At 38.6% G+C, this 18,076-nt stretch overlaps 1 protein-coding gene across 2 annotated transcripts in view; it reads left to right on the forward strand.

The window, feature by feature from the left end:
• The window catches only part of POLQ (DNA polymerase theta), a 126,476-nt gene extending 123,689 nt beyond the window's left edge, over positions 1-2,787 (forward strand). For both annotated transcript variants that reach the window (XM_045812678.2, XM_045812679.2), the window contains 2 exons: positions 1,110-1,225; positions 1,655-2,787. In XM_045812678.2, coding sequence (XP_045668634.2) covers positions 1,110-1,225; positions 1,655-1,768 — 230 coding nt within the window. In that variant the 3' untranslated portion in view covers positions 1,769-2,787. The remainder of the gene's footprint in view (positions 1-1,109; positions 1,226-1,654) is intronic.
• Positions 2,788-18,076: the final 15,289 nt, after the last annotated feature.

The following is an 18,076-nucleotide window of genomic DNA, read 5'->3' on the forward strand; positions in this document are numbered from 1 at the left end:
ATCAGACAGAGATTAATGATGTCATGAAACATTCTACTGTCAGAACTATTGTACAGAGGGAGGAACATCAGAATAATGTCAGACCTGTCCACAGAGACCTGGCAAGCCAGAAAGGGCTGGCAAGACATATTCAGGGTACTAAACGAGAAGAACATGCAGCCAAGGATACTTTAACCAGCAAGGCTGTCATTCAGAATGGATGGAGAGACAAGGAGCTTCCAGGACCAGCAGAAACTGAAAGGATATGTGACCACCATGCCAGCCCTGCAAGAAATATTAAGGAAGGTTCTATACAAGAAGACCCCAAGAGTAGTATAGACCAGAAATTTACAAAGACAATCTATAGAAACAGGGACTTCACAGGCAACAGGATGGCACTAAAATCATATCTTTCAGTGGTAACCCTCAATGTGAATGGCCTAAATGCTCCCATGAAATGGCACAGGATTGCAGGTTGGATAAAAAGACATGACCCATCCATATGCTGTGTCTAAGAGATTCATTTTGAATCTAAAGATACATCCAGACTGAAACTGAGGGAATGGAGAACCATTTTTCATGCCAATGGACCTCAAAAGAAAGCTGGGGTAGCAATTCTTATAGTAGAATTACTTGTCTGCAGCATGCGGTCCAATTGGGAAAGCACCACTTTTACCACAGTGACACTTCTGGCCATAAAAAGATATCAGGGAGTGTCCTTCTTATAAACACCGCCTAACAACAATACCAGCTCACTTTCCTGGGGCAGGGACCAGGTCCCATACTACTCTGATGCTATTACGCAGAGAAATTGGTAGTGAGGGCGCCATGGAAAGTAAAGATGTTGGTTGATTATAAGAAATAAGTTAGATGTCTTTTGGAGCAGAGTTCTTCAAACTCCATTTACTGACCTCTTTGTTACATTCCTCCTTTCTGGGAGGAAGTTGGTAGAGTTTTGAGTTTACCTTACAGGTGGGAAGTCAGCAAGTAGGTATTTTCCTAATAGTTGTAAATCTTATGTGTTTTAATCTCTTAATTAAACTTCTCGGAGTTTCTCAAAATCCCTACAAAACTATTCTTCTATGGCACGGTGACATGCTGATCAGTTTTCCTACTTTTTCACGGGGTAGGATTGTTACCAAAGAGAAAACTGCAAGGGATATTCCGCCCAATCAGAGGAGGCTTCTTCATCCTTCAACTCCATGATGAGCTCTTATATGAAGTGGCGGAAGAGGATGTTGTTCAGGTATTTTTGCAGTGTTTGTGTCCATTTCATAGAATGCTAAGATGCTGTAGGTCAAGTTAAGATGCATGAGGTTTCTGGAACCTTTCCCTAGTCCCTGGCTAAATAAAGATTGAGTCCGTAAGGGTAGAGAAAGAGCTGAGTTTCATACTCATTTTTAAAGAAACTTTTGATGTAGTTCTGTTTTTGTTTGGGAGAAGTTAGATGAGAGTCTTGCCCTGAGGGTTTAAAAACTGAGCATTCTCACTGGAACTGGCAGAGCTCCTGCTCCTCAGTGCAGACCCGTTAGGGATGCCTGGCTTTTTTCAGATTTTGAGTTTTAAGCACCATGATGTGAAGAGCTCCAGTCCGGCTTATCACCTCAGTGGGTGGGTTGGGAACCATTCTTTGATTGGGAAGAGAGTTTGTTAACTTTTTTTTTTTTCTTTGTAGGTAGCTCAGATTGTTAAGAATGAAATGGAAAGTGCCATGGAACTTTCTGTGAAGCTGAAAGTGAAGGTGAAAATAGGTGCGAGCTGGGGAGAGCTGAAGGACTTCGATGTGTAATTGTATGGCTAAGTCCTCATGGGGAAGCCTCGTGTAGGTACACCTGCATTGAAGAGATTACCTTTTCACATATTTCAGGAAGACCAACTCTCCAGTCTTGATGGATGTGGAATAGTAATGTTAGTGAGAGTTTCAAAATACATCACTAATCTCTCTCAGTTTGATCTTTTGGGCTTTCAGAAATTTATCCCAGGCCCCCTCGGCATCGTTCTTTTCTATCATCTTATCTTCTACCTCACTAATTTGTTCTTCAGCCTCATTTATCCTGCCCCGACTTTATTCTCTGTAGCATAAAGAAACTTTTTTTGAGGCAAAATACCAAGTTTAATGATTATATTCACTCTCCAAGAGTGTATATGAAATCGCCTTTTACAGCTCTTTGTGGCTCTAAACAGGTTCAGAACACATGATTGAAATATGCACTTAGCACTTTGGGTCTCATCTGTCTGAAGCATGAAGACAGTGTAACTGCTGTCTCAGGGCATTTCCAGGCCTGTGCAGGAGTCAGACACTTGTGATGCAGACCCCAGCAGGAGCCATACACAGAGATTTGGTTTCATATACTACCACCGTTAGGCATTGTGTGTGATCTTTTTTCTCCAATATCAATTTAAGACTACTGGAGTAGTCTTTGTAAGCAGCATTGGAGGAGAATTTATTAAAATTCTGAATTCTGTAAAGTGGTAGACTTGGTATGGATGTTGTCTAGGAATGGATTTTCATGAAATGGTGTTTCTTCTCCTTTTCCCTCCTCAATTCATACAATGAATGTATTTGCGATGCTTAGGTATTATAAAATAAGCTACACCTCTTCAAGAGGGATCCTGTTCTGTAAGGTCAGATGTTTATACTGCAGGTTAATATAATAATGCCAGAGAAGGAAGACACCCCCATATCCATCTCTTAGTGCCCCTATCTGTGTTTGTGGCATGGTGAGAATACCCATGCTGAAGAGATAATATTTTATAATTCCAATTAAAGGTGTATTACTGACTTTTTTGCTGTTGAAATAAAATGAATTTATGGGAAACTTTATGTCAGCAGTTCAGTTTTTAAATCGTGTTTCAACTAAGTATCAGAAATCTGTGTTCCTAGTTATTTATTTATGTATTTATTTAATTTATTCTAGGGTTTGCATTCTTGTGTTTGTTCAACAATGTTTGTGCACATAGGAAATGCTTCTTATATTCTTAATCAGTTATCAGAAGAGTTCTTTTATGTTTATTAACCAGAAATTTTTAAAAAGATAGTCGCTTTATAAACCAAGTGATATAGTATTAGTAGTTGCATATTAGTGCACAAAATAGACATGTTTTGGGGGGGAGGTGAGAGGGAGCGGGCAGAAGATGGCACAGATAAGAGGGAAGTTATATCATTATTTCTTGAGTTTTTTCCATTTTCACCTGTACCATGTGTCTCAGAAAAGCTGTAGTGCTGTCAGTATTCAGGTGGCCTTGAGATCCAGCACAAGAGAAGGCTCATTTGGTTTTCTGTGAGTTTTCTCTAAATATGAGTGTGGATATTAGGTCATTTCCACCTGATTTCTGCAGCAGCGGCGCTGGATGTGTAGTCCCATGCATCTTATCCTTTCGAGTTATCAGCAGGACTTAAAATAGGCAGCCCTTGCTATGCGTAGTTCAGTTATGCACAAATTCCAGTTACCATGGTTTATTTAAATAACACTAGTGCCCCTAATCACACTATTGAAATTTCAGTTCCCATGGTATATTAACTGAGTAATTGCATCCAGTTCAGACTTCACTGGTAGCTCTTCAGTCCACAAATCATTATGTAAATAAGAGAAGAGCACTGTGGTAAGCAGAATAATGCCCCCCGTCCCCATCCCAATCCCCCAAACCTGTGACCATATTATATTACATGTCAAAAGGGACATTGTCGAGGTGATTAAGGTAGAGATCTTGAGTTGGGGAAATTATCTAGGCGGTTCCAATATAAACACAATGGTCCTTATAAGGGGAAAGCAGATGGTCAGAGTCAGAGGAAGATGGGGAAGAAGGAAACAGATTGAGATTCGAAGATGATGTGCTGCTGACTTTAAAGATGGAGGAAGGAGCCATCAGCCAAGGAATGCAGGCAGTCTCTGGAAGCTGGAAAAGGCAATGGAATAGAAGTGGATTCTCCCCTACAACCTCCAGAAGGGACGCAGCCCTGCCAACACCTTGTCTACAGCCCAATAAGACTATATCGGACTTCTGACCTCCAGAACAGTAAGATAATAATCAGTGTTGTTTGTTTTTCAGTTTTATTGAGATATAATTGACACACAGCATGGTATAAGTTTAAGGTGTACAGAATAATGACTTGGCTTATATATATTGTGAAATGATTATCGAAATAAGTTAACATCCGTCCCCTCATTTAGATACCAAAAAAATTAAGAGCTTTTTCCCTTGTGACGAGAACTTTTAGAATTTACACTCTTGGCAACTTCAAATATACAGTCCAGTAGTGTTAGCTGTAGTCCTCCTGTTGTACATCACAACCCCAGTGTTTATTTCTCTTATAACTGGGGTCTGTACCTTTTGACCATCTTTCTCTATTTCTCCCCTTCCCCTACCCTCTGCCTCTGGTAACCACATATCTGATCTTTTTCTATGAGTTTGTTTGCTTTTTAAAGATTCCACATGTAAGTGAGATCATACAATATTTGTCATTCTCTGTCTGACCTATTTCACTTAGCATATTGCCCTCAAGGTCCATTCGTATTGTCTCAAATGGCAGAATTTCCTCTTTTTTATGGCTAAATAATATTCCATTGAATATGTGGTCCACAATTTCTTCATGCATTCATCCACCAACGGCCACTTAAGTTGTTTACATGTCTTGGCTATTGTAAATGATGTTAACAGGGGAGCACAGATACCTCTTTGAAAAGTGTTCCCATTCCCTTCAGGTAAATACCCAGAAGTGGAATTACTAGATCATATGGTAGTCTTATTCTTAATTTTTTGAGAAATATTTGTACTGTTTTCCACGGTGGCTACACCAGTTTGCATTCCTACCAACAGGGCACAAGGGTTCCCCTCTCTCCAGCCAACACTTCTCTAGCCAACACTCGTTATTTCTTGTCTTTTTGATGATAACCATTCTAATGGGTGTGAGGTTTTGACCTGCATTTCCCTGAGGATTAATGATGTACACCATTTCATGTACCTGTTGGTCATTTGTGTATCTTCTTTGGAAAAATGTCTATCCAGATCTTCTACCCATTTTTTAATTTGATTAATTAGAGGTTTTTCTGTGGGTTTTTTGTTTTGTTTTGTTTTTGCTATTGAGTTGAAGGAGTTTTAATATTGGATATTAACTCCTTATCAGATTTGAAAGTATTTTTTCTCATTCAATTAGTTATATTTCCATTTTGTTGATTGTTTCTTTTGCTGTGCTGAAGCTTTTTAGTTTGATGTGGTCCCACTTGTTTTTTATTTTGTTGCTTTAGGTGTCATATCAAAAATTCATTGCCAAGACCAAAGTCAGGAACTTTTTTCCTATGTTTACTTCAAGGAGTTTCATGGTTTCAGTTCTTAAATTTAAGTCTTTCATTTCAAATAAATTTTTGTGAGTGGTGTAAGATAGAGGTTTAGTTTCGTTCTTTTACATGCAAATATTCAGGTTTCCCAGCACCGTTTATTGAAGACACTGTCCTTCCTCCATTAAGTATTCTTGGCTCCCTTGTCAAATGTTAGTTGACTTACATGTGTGGGTTTATTTCTGGGTTCTCGATTCTGTTCCATTGGTCTGTGTGTCTGTTTTTATGCCAATACCATACTGTTTTGATTACTATAGATTTATGATATAGTTTGAGATCAGGCAGTGTGATGCCTCTTGCTTTGTTTTTTTTTTCCTCAGGATTGTGTAGGCTATTTGGGGTCTTTTGTGGTTTCATATAAATTTTAGGATTGTTTCGTCTCCTGTAAAAAATGCCATTGGAATCTTGATAGGGATTGCATTGAATCTATAGATGATTTGGGGTAGTATAAACATTTCAACATTACTAATTCTTCCAGCCCATGAACACAGGATGCCTTTCCATTTATTTGTGTCATCTTTGATTTCTTTCTTCTTTTGCAGTTCTCAATTTCTTTCACCTCCTTGGTTAAATTTATTCCTAAGTTTTTTGTTTTTGATGCTATTGTAAATGGGATTGTTTTATTTCTTTTTCAGATAATTTGTTTTTAGTGTATAGAAACACTACTGATTTTTGTATGTTAATTTTGTATGTTACAACTTTATTTGTCGATTAGTTTTAAGGGTTTTTTTGGTGGTCTTTAGAATTTTCTACATATAAAATCATGTTATTGATAAATGGAGAAAATTTTACACCTTCCTCTCCAATTTGGGTACTTTTTATATCTTTTTCTTGCCTAATTATGCTTCCAGTACTTTGTTGAATAGGAGTGGTGAGAGTGGGCATTCTTGTCTTGTTCCTAATCTTAGAAGAAAAGCTTTCAACCTGTCACCTTTGAGTATGATGTTAGCTGTGGGTTTATTGTCATAAAAGGCCTTTATTATGTTGAGGTACTTCTTTCCATACCTAATTTGTGAACAGATGTTGAATTTTGTCAAATGCTTTCTCTGCATCACTGAGATGAATATATGATTTTTTTCTTTCATTCTATTAATGTGTTGTATCATAGTATTGATTTGTGTATGTTGAACCATCCTTGAATCCCAAGGATGATTTCCTCTTGGTCATGGTAAATGATCCTTTTAATGTGCTGTTGAATTCATTTTGCTAGCATTTTTTTGAGAAGTTTTGCATCTGTATTCATCAGGGACATTGGCCTGTAGTTCTCTTTTCTTGTAGTGTCCTTTTCTGGCTTTAGTATCAGGGTAATGTTGGCCTTGTAAAATGAGTTTGGGAGTGTTCCCTCCCCTTTGATTTTTTGGAAGAGTTTGAGGATTGGCATTAATTCTTTGAATGTTTGGTGAAATTCACCGATAAAGCCATTTAGCCCTGAGCTTTTGTTTGTTGGGATGTTTTTGATTAGTAATTCAATCTCCTTACTAGTAATTGCTCTGTTCAAGTTTTCAGTTCTTTTCTGAGTCAGTCTTGATAGGTTGTATGTTTCTAATAATGTTTCCATTTCTTCTAGGTTGTCAGTCTGTTGGAGGATAGTTCCTAATAACCTCTTATAATTCTTTGTATTTCTTTGATATCAGTTATGATGTTTTCTCTTTCATTTATAATTTTGTTGATGCAGGTCCTCTTTTTCCCTTGGTTAGTCTAAGCTAAAGATTTGTCAATTTTGTTTATCATTTTAAAGAATGAATTCTTAGTTTTGTTAGTCTTTTCTATTGTTTTTTGGTTCTCTATTTCATTTATTTGTACTCTAATCTTATTTCCTTCCTTTCTAACTTTGAACTTAGTTTTTTCTTCTTTTTCTAGTTCCTCAAGCCATAGAGTTAGGGTGATTATTTGAGATCTTTTTTGTTTCTTAATTTAAGTGTTTATTGTTATGAACTTCCCTCTTAGAACTACTTTCACTGCATCCCAAAAGTTTTAGTATGTTGTGTTTCCATTTTTGTCTCAAATAACTCTTTTATTTTCTCTTTAATCTCTTCTTTGATTCATTTGTTGTTCATGAGAGCATTGTTTACTTTCCATGTATCTGTGCTTTTTCCAGGTTTTCTCCTGTTATTGATTTACAGTTTCAAACCATTGTGATCACAGAAGAAAAGTGGTATTATTTCAGTCTTCTTGAATTTGCTAAGACTTGTTTTTTGCCTAACCTATGGTCTATCCTAGAAAGTGTTCCATTTGTGCTTGAGACGAATGTGTATTCTGCTATTTTTATCCCTCAGTCTGTGTGTGTCTTTGAGGTTAAAGTGAGTGTCTTGTAGGCAATATATCATTGGATCTTGTTTTTTATCCATTCAGCATTCTATGACTTTTTATTTGAGGATTTAATCAGTTTACATTAAAGTTATTATTATCAGGTAAGGACTTACAATTGCCATTTTGGTAATTGCTTTCTGTTTTGTAGATCCATTGTTCCTTCTTATCTTGCTATTTTTTAAAAATTTTGGTATCTCTTGGTATCAGTATGCTCTGATTTCTTTATCATGTTCTTTTGTGTAATTACTATAGGTTTTCCCCTTGTGGTTACCATGAGGCTTACATAAAATACCTCAAAATTATAACATCCTATTTTAAGCTGATAACAACTTAACTACTATAGCATTCTTAAACTTTACACTTTTATTCCTCCTTTGCCTCACATTTTAGGTTACTGATGTTATACTTTACATATTTTTATACTGTGCATCCAATAACAGATTATTGTACTTCTGGTTATTTTTCCTTCATTTATTTTTTTAACTTTTAAACTAGAGTTAAGTTAATTATGCACCTCTATTACCATATTATGGAACCTAAATTTGACTATGTATTTACCATTACTAGTGAGTTTTCGACTTTCTTTTGTTTTTATGATGTTAATTAATATCTTTTTACTTCTGCTCAAAGAACTTCCTTTAGCATTTCTTGTAAGGCAGGCCTGTTGGTTATGAATTCCCTCAGCTTTTGTTTGTTCAGGAAAATCTTTATCTCTTCTCCATTTTTAAAAAAGATGTTATTTATTTATTTATTAGAGAGAGAGAGAGAGGGGGGGAGAGAGCATGAGTTGGGGGATGGTCAGAGGGACAAGCAGACTCCTGGCTGAGTGGGGAGCCCGATGTGGGGCTCGACCCCAGGATCCTGAGATCATGACCTGAGCTGAAGTTAGATGCTTAACTGACTGAGTCACCAGGTGCCCCTCTTCTTCGTTTTTTAAAGGACAGCTTTGGTGGGTATAGAATTCCTATTTGACAGTTTCTTTTTTTCAATATTTTGAATAGATCATCCCATTTTCTCCTGGCTTGGAAAGTTTCTGTAGAGAAAGCCACCCATAGTCTTATGGGGGTTTCCTTGTATATAATTCATTTCTTCTCTTGCTACTTTCAAAATTTTTGTCTTGGATTTTTGACTATTTAATAATAATGTGTCTCAATTGAGCCCTATTGAGGCTCAGCCTATTTGGGGTTCATTAGGTCTCATGGATCTGAATATCCATTTCTCTTCCCAGGTTTGGGAAGTTTTCAGTCATTATTGCTTTAAATATATTTTCTATCCCTTTCTTTTCTTTGGGTCTTCTTATAATGTGGTTATGTGGATTGTGTCCCATGATTCTCACAGGCTTTCTTCACTCTTTTTTCTTCTTGCTTCTCTGAGCGGACAGCTTTAAATATCCTATCTTCCAGGTCACTGATTCTCTCTTTTGTATGGTGGAGTGTACTGCTGAAGCTCTCTATTGAATTATTCACTCCAGTCATTGTGTTTTTCAACTCTAGGATTTCTGGTTTGTTTGTTTTTATAGTTTATATTTCTTTGTTGAACTTCTTGTTTTGTTCATGCATCGTTTTCCTAGTTTTGTTCAGTAGTCCGTGTGTTCTTATAGTTCATTAAACTTCTGTAAGAGAATTATTCTGATTTTTTTAAAATTAGGTTCCACATCCAGTGTGGAGCCCAATGCAGGGCTTGAACTCATGACCCTGAGATCAAGACCTGAGCTGAGATCAAGAGTTGGTCACTTAACCGGCTGAATTACCCAGGCGCACCCATTCTAAATTCTTTGATCTCCATTTCTATATGGTTAGTTATTAGAGCATCACTAGTTTCCTCTGGTGGTGTCATATTTACCTGATTTTTGTGATCCTTGATTCTATTTGTTGGTCTCTGTACATTTTAGTAAACTGTTTTATTTTCTAGACTTTATGGGTTCACTTTGGTAGAGATAGTTCTTCACCAGTCCACTGGTGTTCTGGAAGTTTTCAGCTTATAATGCCCTCGGGCCAATAGGGCTTATTATCAGGCTCTGTTATGTGGCAAAGCCATTACCCATGCTTTCAGGTTGAAGGGCAAGGGCATGCTGCTCATTGAGAATAGTTGGATAGGACTGCTGGTTTGGTTCCGTGATGTAAAGAGAATATAAGATAGGTTCTGTGGTTGACTGGGTTCTCTGATCAGGCTTTCTAGACAATTGGGACTAGGTACTATACTTAGTAGCAGGTGTGGTTATAAATTAGATTCACTGTCCTTGCAGGGCACCAGAATGGGCCCCGAGGCCTATACTGCTCATTGTTTGGGGACCCAAATCAGGCTAGGCTGCACACTGAATTTCCTGGCCAAATAGGTTTTGCTATGCAGATGGAGAGAATTCCAATCTGTGCTTTCTTTTCAAGTGCCACTTTAAGTAGGGCTGTAGGATGGGCTCTGTAGCTTTCCATGTATTCTATTAGGTCCTCTGGTTGGGGTGGTGGGGTGGTGGGGAAGGCTGTAACAGTAGTAGCTGGGGGTAGGAATTAGTTTCCCTGTCCAGACAGGACCCCATACATGCCCCAAGGCGGGTAATATTCTTATTTGGGAATCAGATCAGACAGACCTACATGCTAAGCGGCCTGGACAGATGGGGATACTGTCTTGGTTCTGAGTATGCAGAGCTGCTGGTCATGTTCTTCACTCAAGTGTTGTTGTAATCAGGGCCATGGGTTGGGCTCCAGAGATTCCCAGGTGCTAAGGCCAGGCTTCCCAGTCAGGCAGGGCTGGGAGCCTTCTCAGCAGTGGGTGAGGCTATAAATTATTTCCCTTTCCCAGGCAGGGCTGGAGAGCCAGCTCCAAGCAGCATCCCAGATGATCTGTTCCAGCTTTCAGGTCAGGACAGACTAGGAGCTATACTCAATAGTGAATGAGGCTATGAATTAGCTTCTCTACCTGAGCAGAGCAGCAGAGCTGCCTCCAACTAGCCTCCCAGGTGTTCCTGTCAGGCTTTCTGGTAGTGCAGTGCTGGGAATCACATTCATCAGTGAGTGGGATTATGAATCAGCTCCCCTCACTGGGCAGAGTGGGGTAATTGGCTCTAAGGCTGGCAAGGCGCTTTGTTGCTGACCTGTGCCCCAAGTTACCTGGCAGAATATTGCCACTGGCTTTGCTGTACGGATGACCAGATCTGCCTGCTGGACTCTACACTTGAGCATTGCTGGGCTATGCAACTTTCAGATCTACTGGCCAGGCTTTCTGGATAGGGAGGGCTAGGAGCTACATTGAACAGTGGGTGGGGCCATGACTCAGCATCCCAGCCTGGACAGTAGGGGCGGGGAGGAGCATGGTGGGAGATGAGGGCAGACCAGGCTCCGGGGCTGGAAAGGCTCTTTGTTTGAGGTCTTAAATCAAGCAAACCTGCACCCTGCCAAGTTCCCTGGTCAGACTATACCACTGTCTTGGCTCTGCAGGTGAACATAGATGCTGTTTGTGACTTCTCCTTGGGTGCTATAAGTAAGACCTTGGTCTGCCAAGATCCAGGTGCTGGTTGTTGGAAGTCTCTCCCTCCTTTTCTGTCACAATCTGCAGATTCCCCTGAGATCCCCTTAGGGCAAGACTGGAGTGGGACCCCCAAGAAGAGACTCACAATGCTAAGGGAGCTGGGTGTCCACCCTGGGCTCTTATCCCATTGGAGAAACCATAGGCTTAGGGGAGACTTCTTGGTGTCATGCTGTGCTGATCTGGGGGAGAGTCAGTGTGGTCAGTGTAGCCACTCCTTTTCCCTTGTAATGTGGTCTGTCTCAGTCTCCTTGGTCCAGGGGGATGCTTCAGTCTCAGCCCTGTGTTCTAGGATTTTCTCATTGGTGTCTTGTCTGTGTACAGTTAGTTGTTCTTGTGAGGAGGTGTGGGGTTGGGAATGATCCATGTCGCCAACTTAGTGATGCCACTCTTCAATTTGTGTTGCTTTAAGCCAGTAAGTTTGTAGTAATTTGTTACAGCACTAATAGGACACTAACACATGCATCACGATGAGTTACCAAATACATCACTTCTTTCAAAGTCTGTCCATAATTGGTCACTGCACATCTGTCACTGATTTTAAGCACAGACAGTAAAACATGTAGCAACACTGACTTTTGGTCTCCTAGTGTTAAATTCATGTGACATTTTACAAAAATGGGTAATCAAAAGAGGAAATTGACTAATCAAGATGGAAGTGCACCAGAGAAATGAAAAATGACAACACTAGAAGTGAAATTCAAATCAAACATAGAGTTACAGAAGAAATAGCTGACTAGAAATATTGATACTGATGCTATCCAAGATACTCTGGATGTGCAACATAAAACATTTAGTGAAGGCAAAATTATCAATATAAATGAGGAAAATGTTTGTGACAAAAGGGATGAAGATATCCTAGAGGAAGTGATGACAGCAAAAAACATCATTATTTGTTAACTATAAATTTACTGTAATTTCATTGAAATTCTCAAGGGGGCTTTTTTTTTTTAGATAGGCGATATTCTAAAACTTACCTAGAGAAATAAAATCAATACCTATCAAACCTGAAAAGGATCAAAGATATCTGTCAGATATTGGGACAGATTATAAAGATAAAATAATTTGATATGGACACAGTAATAGACAAATAATTACTAGGGCAGACTAAAGAATTTAGAAAACAGACATTTATGTATATGGAATATTAAGATGTCATTTCAAGTTAGTGGTAAAAGGATGTCATTCAATAAAAGGGGGTATTAGGACCCCTGGGTGGTGTAGCTGGTTAAATGTCTGCCTTCGGCTCAGGTCATGATCCCAGGGTCCTGGGATCAAGCCCTGCATTGGGCTCCCTGCATGGTGGGGGGGCAGCTTCTCCTCCTCCCTCTGCTGCTCACCTTGCTTTTGCTCTCTCACTCTCTCTCACTCTCTCTCTCAAATAAATAAATAAATAAATAAAATATTTTTTGAAAAGGGGGTATAGTGATATGTTACCCATTTCTTAAAATATCAATTAGATCTCTATTTCAAAACTCCAGATGGATTAAAAGCCTAAATGTAAAAATAAAACTATGAGATTAAAGAGGTTATGAGTTATTATTTTATAGACAGACCTTTAAACAAAGTTTAAAAGTCATAAAGCTAAAAGATTATAAAATCTGATTACATTAGAAGAAAATCCTCAGTATGAAAAAGGGATGACAGACATCTAATATACAGAGCAGTCTAATCCAGGGCCAGGGCATGAGAAACCAGAAGGGGTCCGGAACCTAGATAAGGCTGAGTTAGCAAGTGAGGACCACAGGGCACTGCTCCAAACAGAAGAGAAGAAGCCACACGTTCACTAATTGTACTTCAGTACAAATCAGTGAAAGGTGCTCAAGTGTGTAGACCAGACCAGCCACTATTATAGAATGAATGATGAAGGACTCACAGGGAAGCACAAGAACCATTACCCCACTTTCCTTGCCATGAGGTCACATGAGCCTTCCTCTAAAGCAGGAAGCCCGTCTTGCTAAAAGGAAAAGGGAGAGATTATCTGAATGGCCTTTAGGAAGACTCAAGGAAAAATCAGTTATAGAAAATAAATAGGCTACATTAATTTCCAGGGTTATAATAAAAATGAATAATAGAAAAGTGACCTATAATAAAGAGTATGACTCCATTTTTTGCTGTTTGCTGACAAGTTTTAAGTCTCACCCTCTCTTGCCTTCTGCCCCACATCTGGGTAAGCTGAGAAGCAAGACTGGGTACTCCCTTCTTTATTGTGTGAACTCCTTCCTGCAAATCCTGGCCTCACCCTCTAACCACATAAAAACCCCCAGCCTGTCTTTTCAAAGCTATTTTTTTATAATAATTTTTTATTATATTATGTTAGTCACCATACAGTACATCCCTGGTTTTCGATGTGACGTTCCATGATTCATTACTTGCGTATAACACCCAGCGCATCCTGTGATACGTGCCTTCCTTACCCATCACCGGCCTATCCCATTCCCCTACCACCCCTCCCCTCTGAAGCCCTCAGTTTGTTTCCCAGAGTCCATAGTCTCTCATGGTTCATTCCCCCTTCTGTTCCCCACCCCCCTTCTTCTTCCCTTTCTTTTCCTACCGATCTTCCTACTTCTTATGTTCAAAGCTATTTTTGACCAGTTTGGGAGCTACGGAGCTCCCCAGAAAGCTTTACTTTTCATACACTCTTAGGATATGTGTGGTGGATCAGTTTCAACATCTAAACCAAATGTTGGGTAGGGCGTCCAATCTTCTGTAGGGTGTCCACAAAGGTATTCAATTTCACTAATCAGGGAAATTCCAAAAAAACAGTGAGATACCATTTTCACCTTTTAGATTGTGAAAAAAAATAAGATTAATGTTGAGAATAGGTGAAGACGTAGGGAAACAATAATTCTTGTATACTGGTAAAGAATAGCGCAATTGGCCACAGCTATTTAAGAGGTTTGAATTAGCATGCCCTTTGACTTAATTCCACATTATCTTCCCTGGAGAACTGCTTGCAGATATGCAAAATGCATGTGCAACAATGTTTATTGTGGTCTTACTTGTAATATCGAGGGATTGGAAAATATCCAAATGTTTACTAGTAGAGGAATGGTAAGAAATTATGTGTTATGGACACCATGGAATAATATAAGTAAGTTAAAAAGACTGAGTGATATTTATAAATACTGATGGTAGAAAGGTGTCTAAGACATAATAGGTACATGAGTAAGCATGTTGCAGCATAGAAAAATGGAAGGAAACAACAAACTAGTAACTAGGAATAGAAAAGGGTAAGAGGTCACCGAAGGAAACTTTCGCTTTCTTTTATCTTTATTATTTGGTGTGATTATAAATGTACACTCATGTATTATTTGTTTAATTAAAACACATTTTTAAAAGAAAAATTTTAAATAATGGTTGGCTTCCCAAACCATCTTGAAAAACTACTCTAAACCCATAAAGCAGTTGTCCATTTGTTATGAAAGGTAGAAGACAATGGCATTAAAATGCAAGTAATTTGACAAAATGGAAATAGTTTTATTTTTATATTTTTATTTTGAAGTAATTTCAAACCTAAATAAAAGTTTCGAGAATAGTACCAAGAATCCCACTCAAGTGAGTTTTGTGAATTGCTGCAATTATATTTTTTATAGCAAAAGGGTCCGATCCAAGATCACGTGTTATACGCAGTTGTCATGACTCTCTGGTCTCCTTAAATCTGGAACATCCATCTTTCCTTGACTTCCATGAGTTTGGTCATTTTAAATACAGGGCAGTCATTTTATAGAATGTCTGTCAATTTAATTTTGTCCAATATTTCCGCATGGTTAGACCTGGGTTGTGTATTTTTGGCAGAATTATTACAGAGGTGATGCTGTCTTCTCATTACATGCTGTCAGATGGCACATGATGTTGATTTGTTCCCTTATTGGTGGTGGTAACTTAGATGACTTGTTTAAAAGAGTGTCTACCAGGTTTCTGTAGTTTAAAATTATATTTTTTCTTTTTGATTAACAAGTAGTTTTTGTGAAGATGCTTTGGGACTATGTAAGTATCCTGTTCTTTCATTCCATTTTAACTCACGAGTCCTAGCATTCATTGGTTTATTGAGCCTAATTTCTACGGTGACTGACAAAGAGTAATTAAAAAATTCTATCCACATTTATTGGTGGACATTCTATTGTAAGGGTGAGCTTTCCCTTCTCCTAATTAATTAACATCAGTGTGGACTCATGGGTAGCTATTTTATTCAATTACTATTATTACTTCTGATACTCAAATTATTCCTGATTTGACCTGTGTGGGCCCTTTCAAGCTAGCTTCTGTGTCCTTTTGACACATCTCCATCCTTTTTTGAATATTTTATTTTCTGGAATAAAAATATATTCCAGCCCTGAAATCAGCTATTTCTTGACAGTCAAAACCCAAGCACTAAGTGTGCTTTATGTTCCTGGGGTGGTGTTCCCAGTCCTCTCAGTGGTCAGAATTAGGAGATATGAACAACATTTACATCATGGATATGTGTGTATGTATGTATGCATATAAATAAAACTCACACTGACAGTTCCAATTCTAATCCAGTATTACAGGATTTATTCTCACATTCCCTTTTATTTGTACCTATCCATCAGTAAAAATCCTGGATCCTGTATCCTCAAGTATTTACTTAATTGCTTGGTCCCTAATCTCCTGACTTGCTGGGCTGCCTTCTGCCCTGCTCCGGTGACTGCCTCTCACAGGCCAGCATCACTGACTGCCTGAGCGCTGACGACAGGCCAGCCACCTCACTCCAGCTCTGTCCTCTGGGCTGTCACACGCACCCTACTACTATGCCCTCCTTGCATGGGGTCGTCATCCACAACTTGCTTAGGTTGCTCAACTTTTGGACTGAATGAATGGAAAAACAGAAAAGGAGGAAGGAAGGGGTGAGGAGAAGGAAGGAAGGAAGTCATTTCAGTCTGAATGCGGATATGAGAGGCCCGAGTGATTGTCATTCAAAGAAGGTGAAGATCCTTTTGAGAAAATTCTGAAGGGAAGACTGAACATTTGGATTTTAAAGGGTCTGTTTTTACATTTGCACTTTTTATTGAAAAACATTTCTTAGCCTCAGGTTGGTTGGTTGGTTTTTTCTTTTTTTATATGGAACCAAAACTAGGAGGAAAGTTGTGGTGATGGGAAAATTTTCTTGAGATAATTAGATAGCATTTGGAAGAATAAGCTTAATTGGCTAAGGCCACAGTATAGGTAAATATAAAGAAAGTGCCTGAAGAGGAATTAACTGTGCGGATGAAAGCCAGGAGAGCAGGACAGCAATGTCTTTCTGGGGGACTTTTGGAGGTTGTGGGGTTAATGAATGTTCATCATAACCACTAGGAAGGTATAAACCCACAATAGTTTATGGTTTTGCCTGAATGGGATTAAAGCCTGAGATTTAAAGAAGTCAAGAAGTAACGTATGAATATTGAGTTTGTAAGTACATCTTACTCAGCCTTAGATTTTTATTCTGCACCCTCACCAAACTTAGTTTTACTTGTAATTCACCAAAGGTCTAATCAACCAACATCCTCAAAAATTGTCTGTAAAATCTTCCATAAAAAAGTTACACAACTCCCCAGTTTGCAATTTGGGGATGCTTGGGGTGCTATTCTATCCTTTTGGATGAATAATTCTAGCAAAATCTGTGCGTTTGGAGAACTTGTGTTTAGTCTTTTCTTTCTGTTTTTTAGTTCACATAAATGTGCTGTACAGCGCTCCCCCACCACCTCTCTACCTTTTTAAAGCAAGTATACTTTGTAAAACCATGGTTCAAAGTGTCGCAGATGAAAGTCTTCCCTCTGTCCGTATTTAATCTTGGCAAAAATGTTTAGTAGTGCATGACATCATAACATAAGAGCATCTATGTACAAACATATACAATTTTATTGATATCTCTACAGACTACAAGAATTTTAAGTATAGTCACAATTGCTGAGTGCAACAGAAAAATAGTAATTTGTCATTTTCTGAAAAGATGCAAAAATTCTGAAGATGAAAGAAAGATACATCAATGATGTCATCTGTTTCTTATTTCCTAGAATAAAACATCACATAATTAAGTACTAAAAATTACAGGTTATTAGAGATTTTGATTCTGTGTACACTTGTCCATGACCACCACCTAGTTTATTTTCTGGCTTTGCAGTTGAGAAGCACGGGCCAATATCAGAGGGGAGCAGTTAGAGAGGAGAGAGCTCTCACATTTTCTCATTGAGGATTATTGCCTTGGATAGGCAGAGTCTCCCTTTTTGAAGGTGAAAACAGTCTCTCAGGGCACTGGAGGCCAGATAGTGAGTTATAAACACCCTTCAGCCTTTAAACACATGTCCAATAACTAAGAAAATCAATCCAAGTGGCCCTGGGAGCTAAGACAACAATCAAAAAGGAACTGCTGTTCCTCCTCCTTGCTAAGATCAAGTCCAATAAAATATACTATAGCAGAACAGGTACCTAGTACCCATGTCTCCTCCAAATGAAGAATGAATAATAAATTAGGGCCTGATTTAATAAATGATTGTTTTAATTTCCATTATCCAACTATTAAGAATTAGTTTTCCACTTAGCTTTACATGCTGTTGAATTTCTTATATTTCTTCTGGTGTCTTGTGATGTCCCATGTATAAGACAATCAAAACCTGGATGTTTGAATTGGAATAATGGCCAAGTCACATGGGAGAAAATCACAAAAACGGAATTATTAAAAGTCAATGGGGCACTGCCTGGTCAGAAATGTGCACAGAACATTTGTTTTGCATTGCAACATGATAATTCTCAATCCAGACGACACTGCATCTCTTGCATCTTGCCTTCCATGACTCCTCAGAAGTGGGGCTTGGATACCAGCCGAGGTAGACAAATATGTCTTCCTTAATCAGCTTAAAAGCTATGTTTGTCAGCCTTGGCTGACACTGGAACCACGCTGGGGGCTTTCAAAAAATAACAATGTTTGGTCC

This window comes from Ursus americanus, chromosome 4 (assembly GCF_024610735.1).
Source record: "Ursus americanus isolate L20-20 chromosome 4, mUrsAme1.1.p, whole genome shotgun sequence".
NCBI classification, from domain to species: domain Eukaryota; kingdom Metazoa; phylum Chordata; class Mammalia; order Carnivora; family Ursidae; genus Ursus; species Ursus americanus.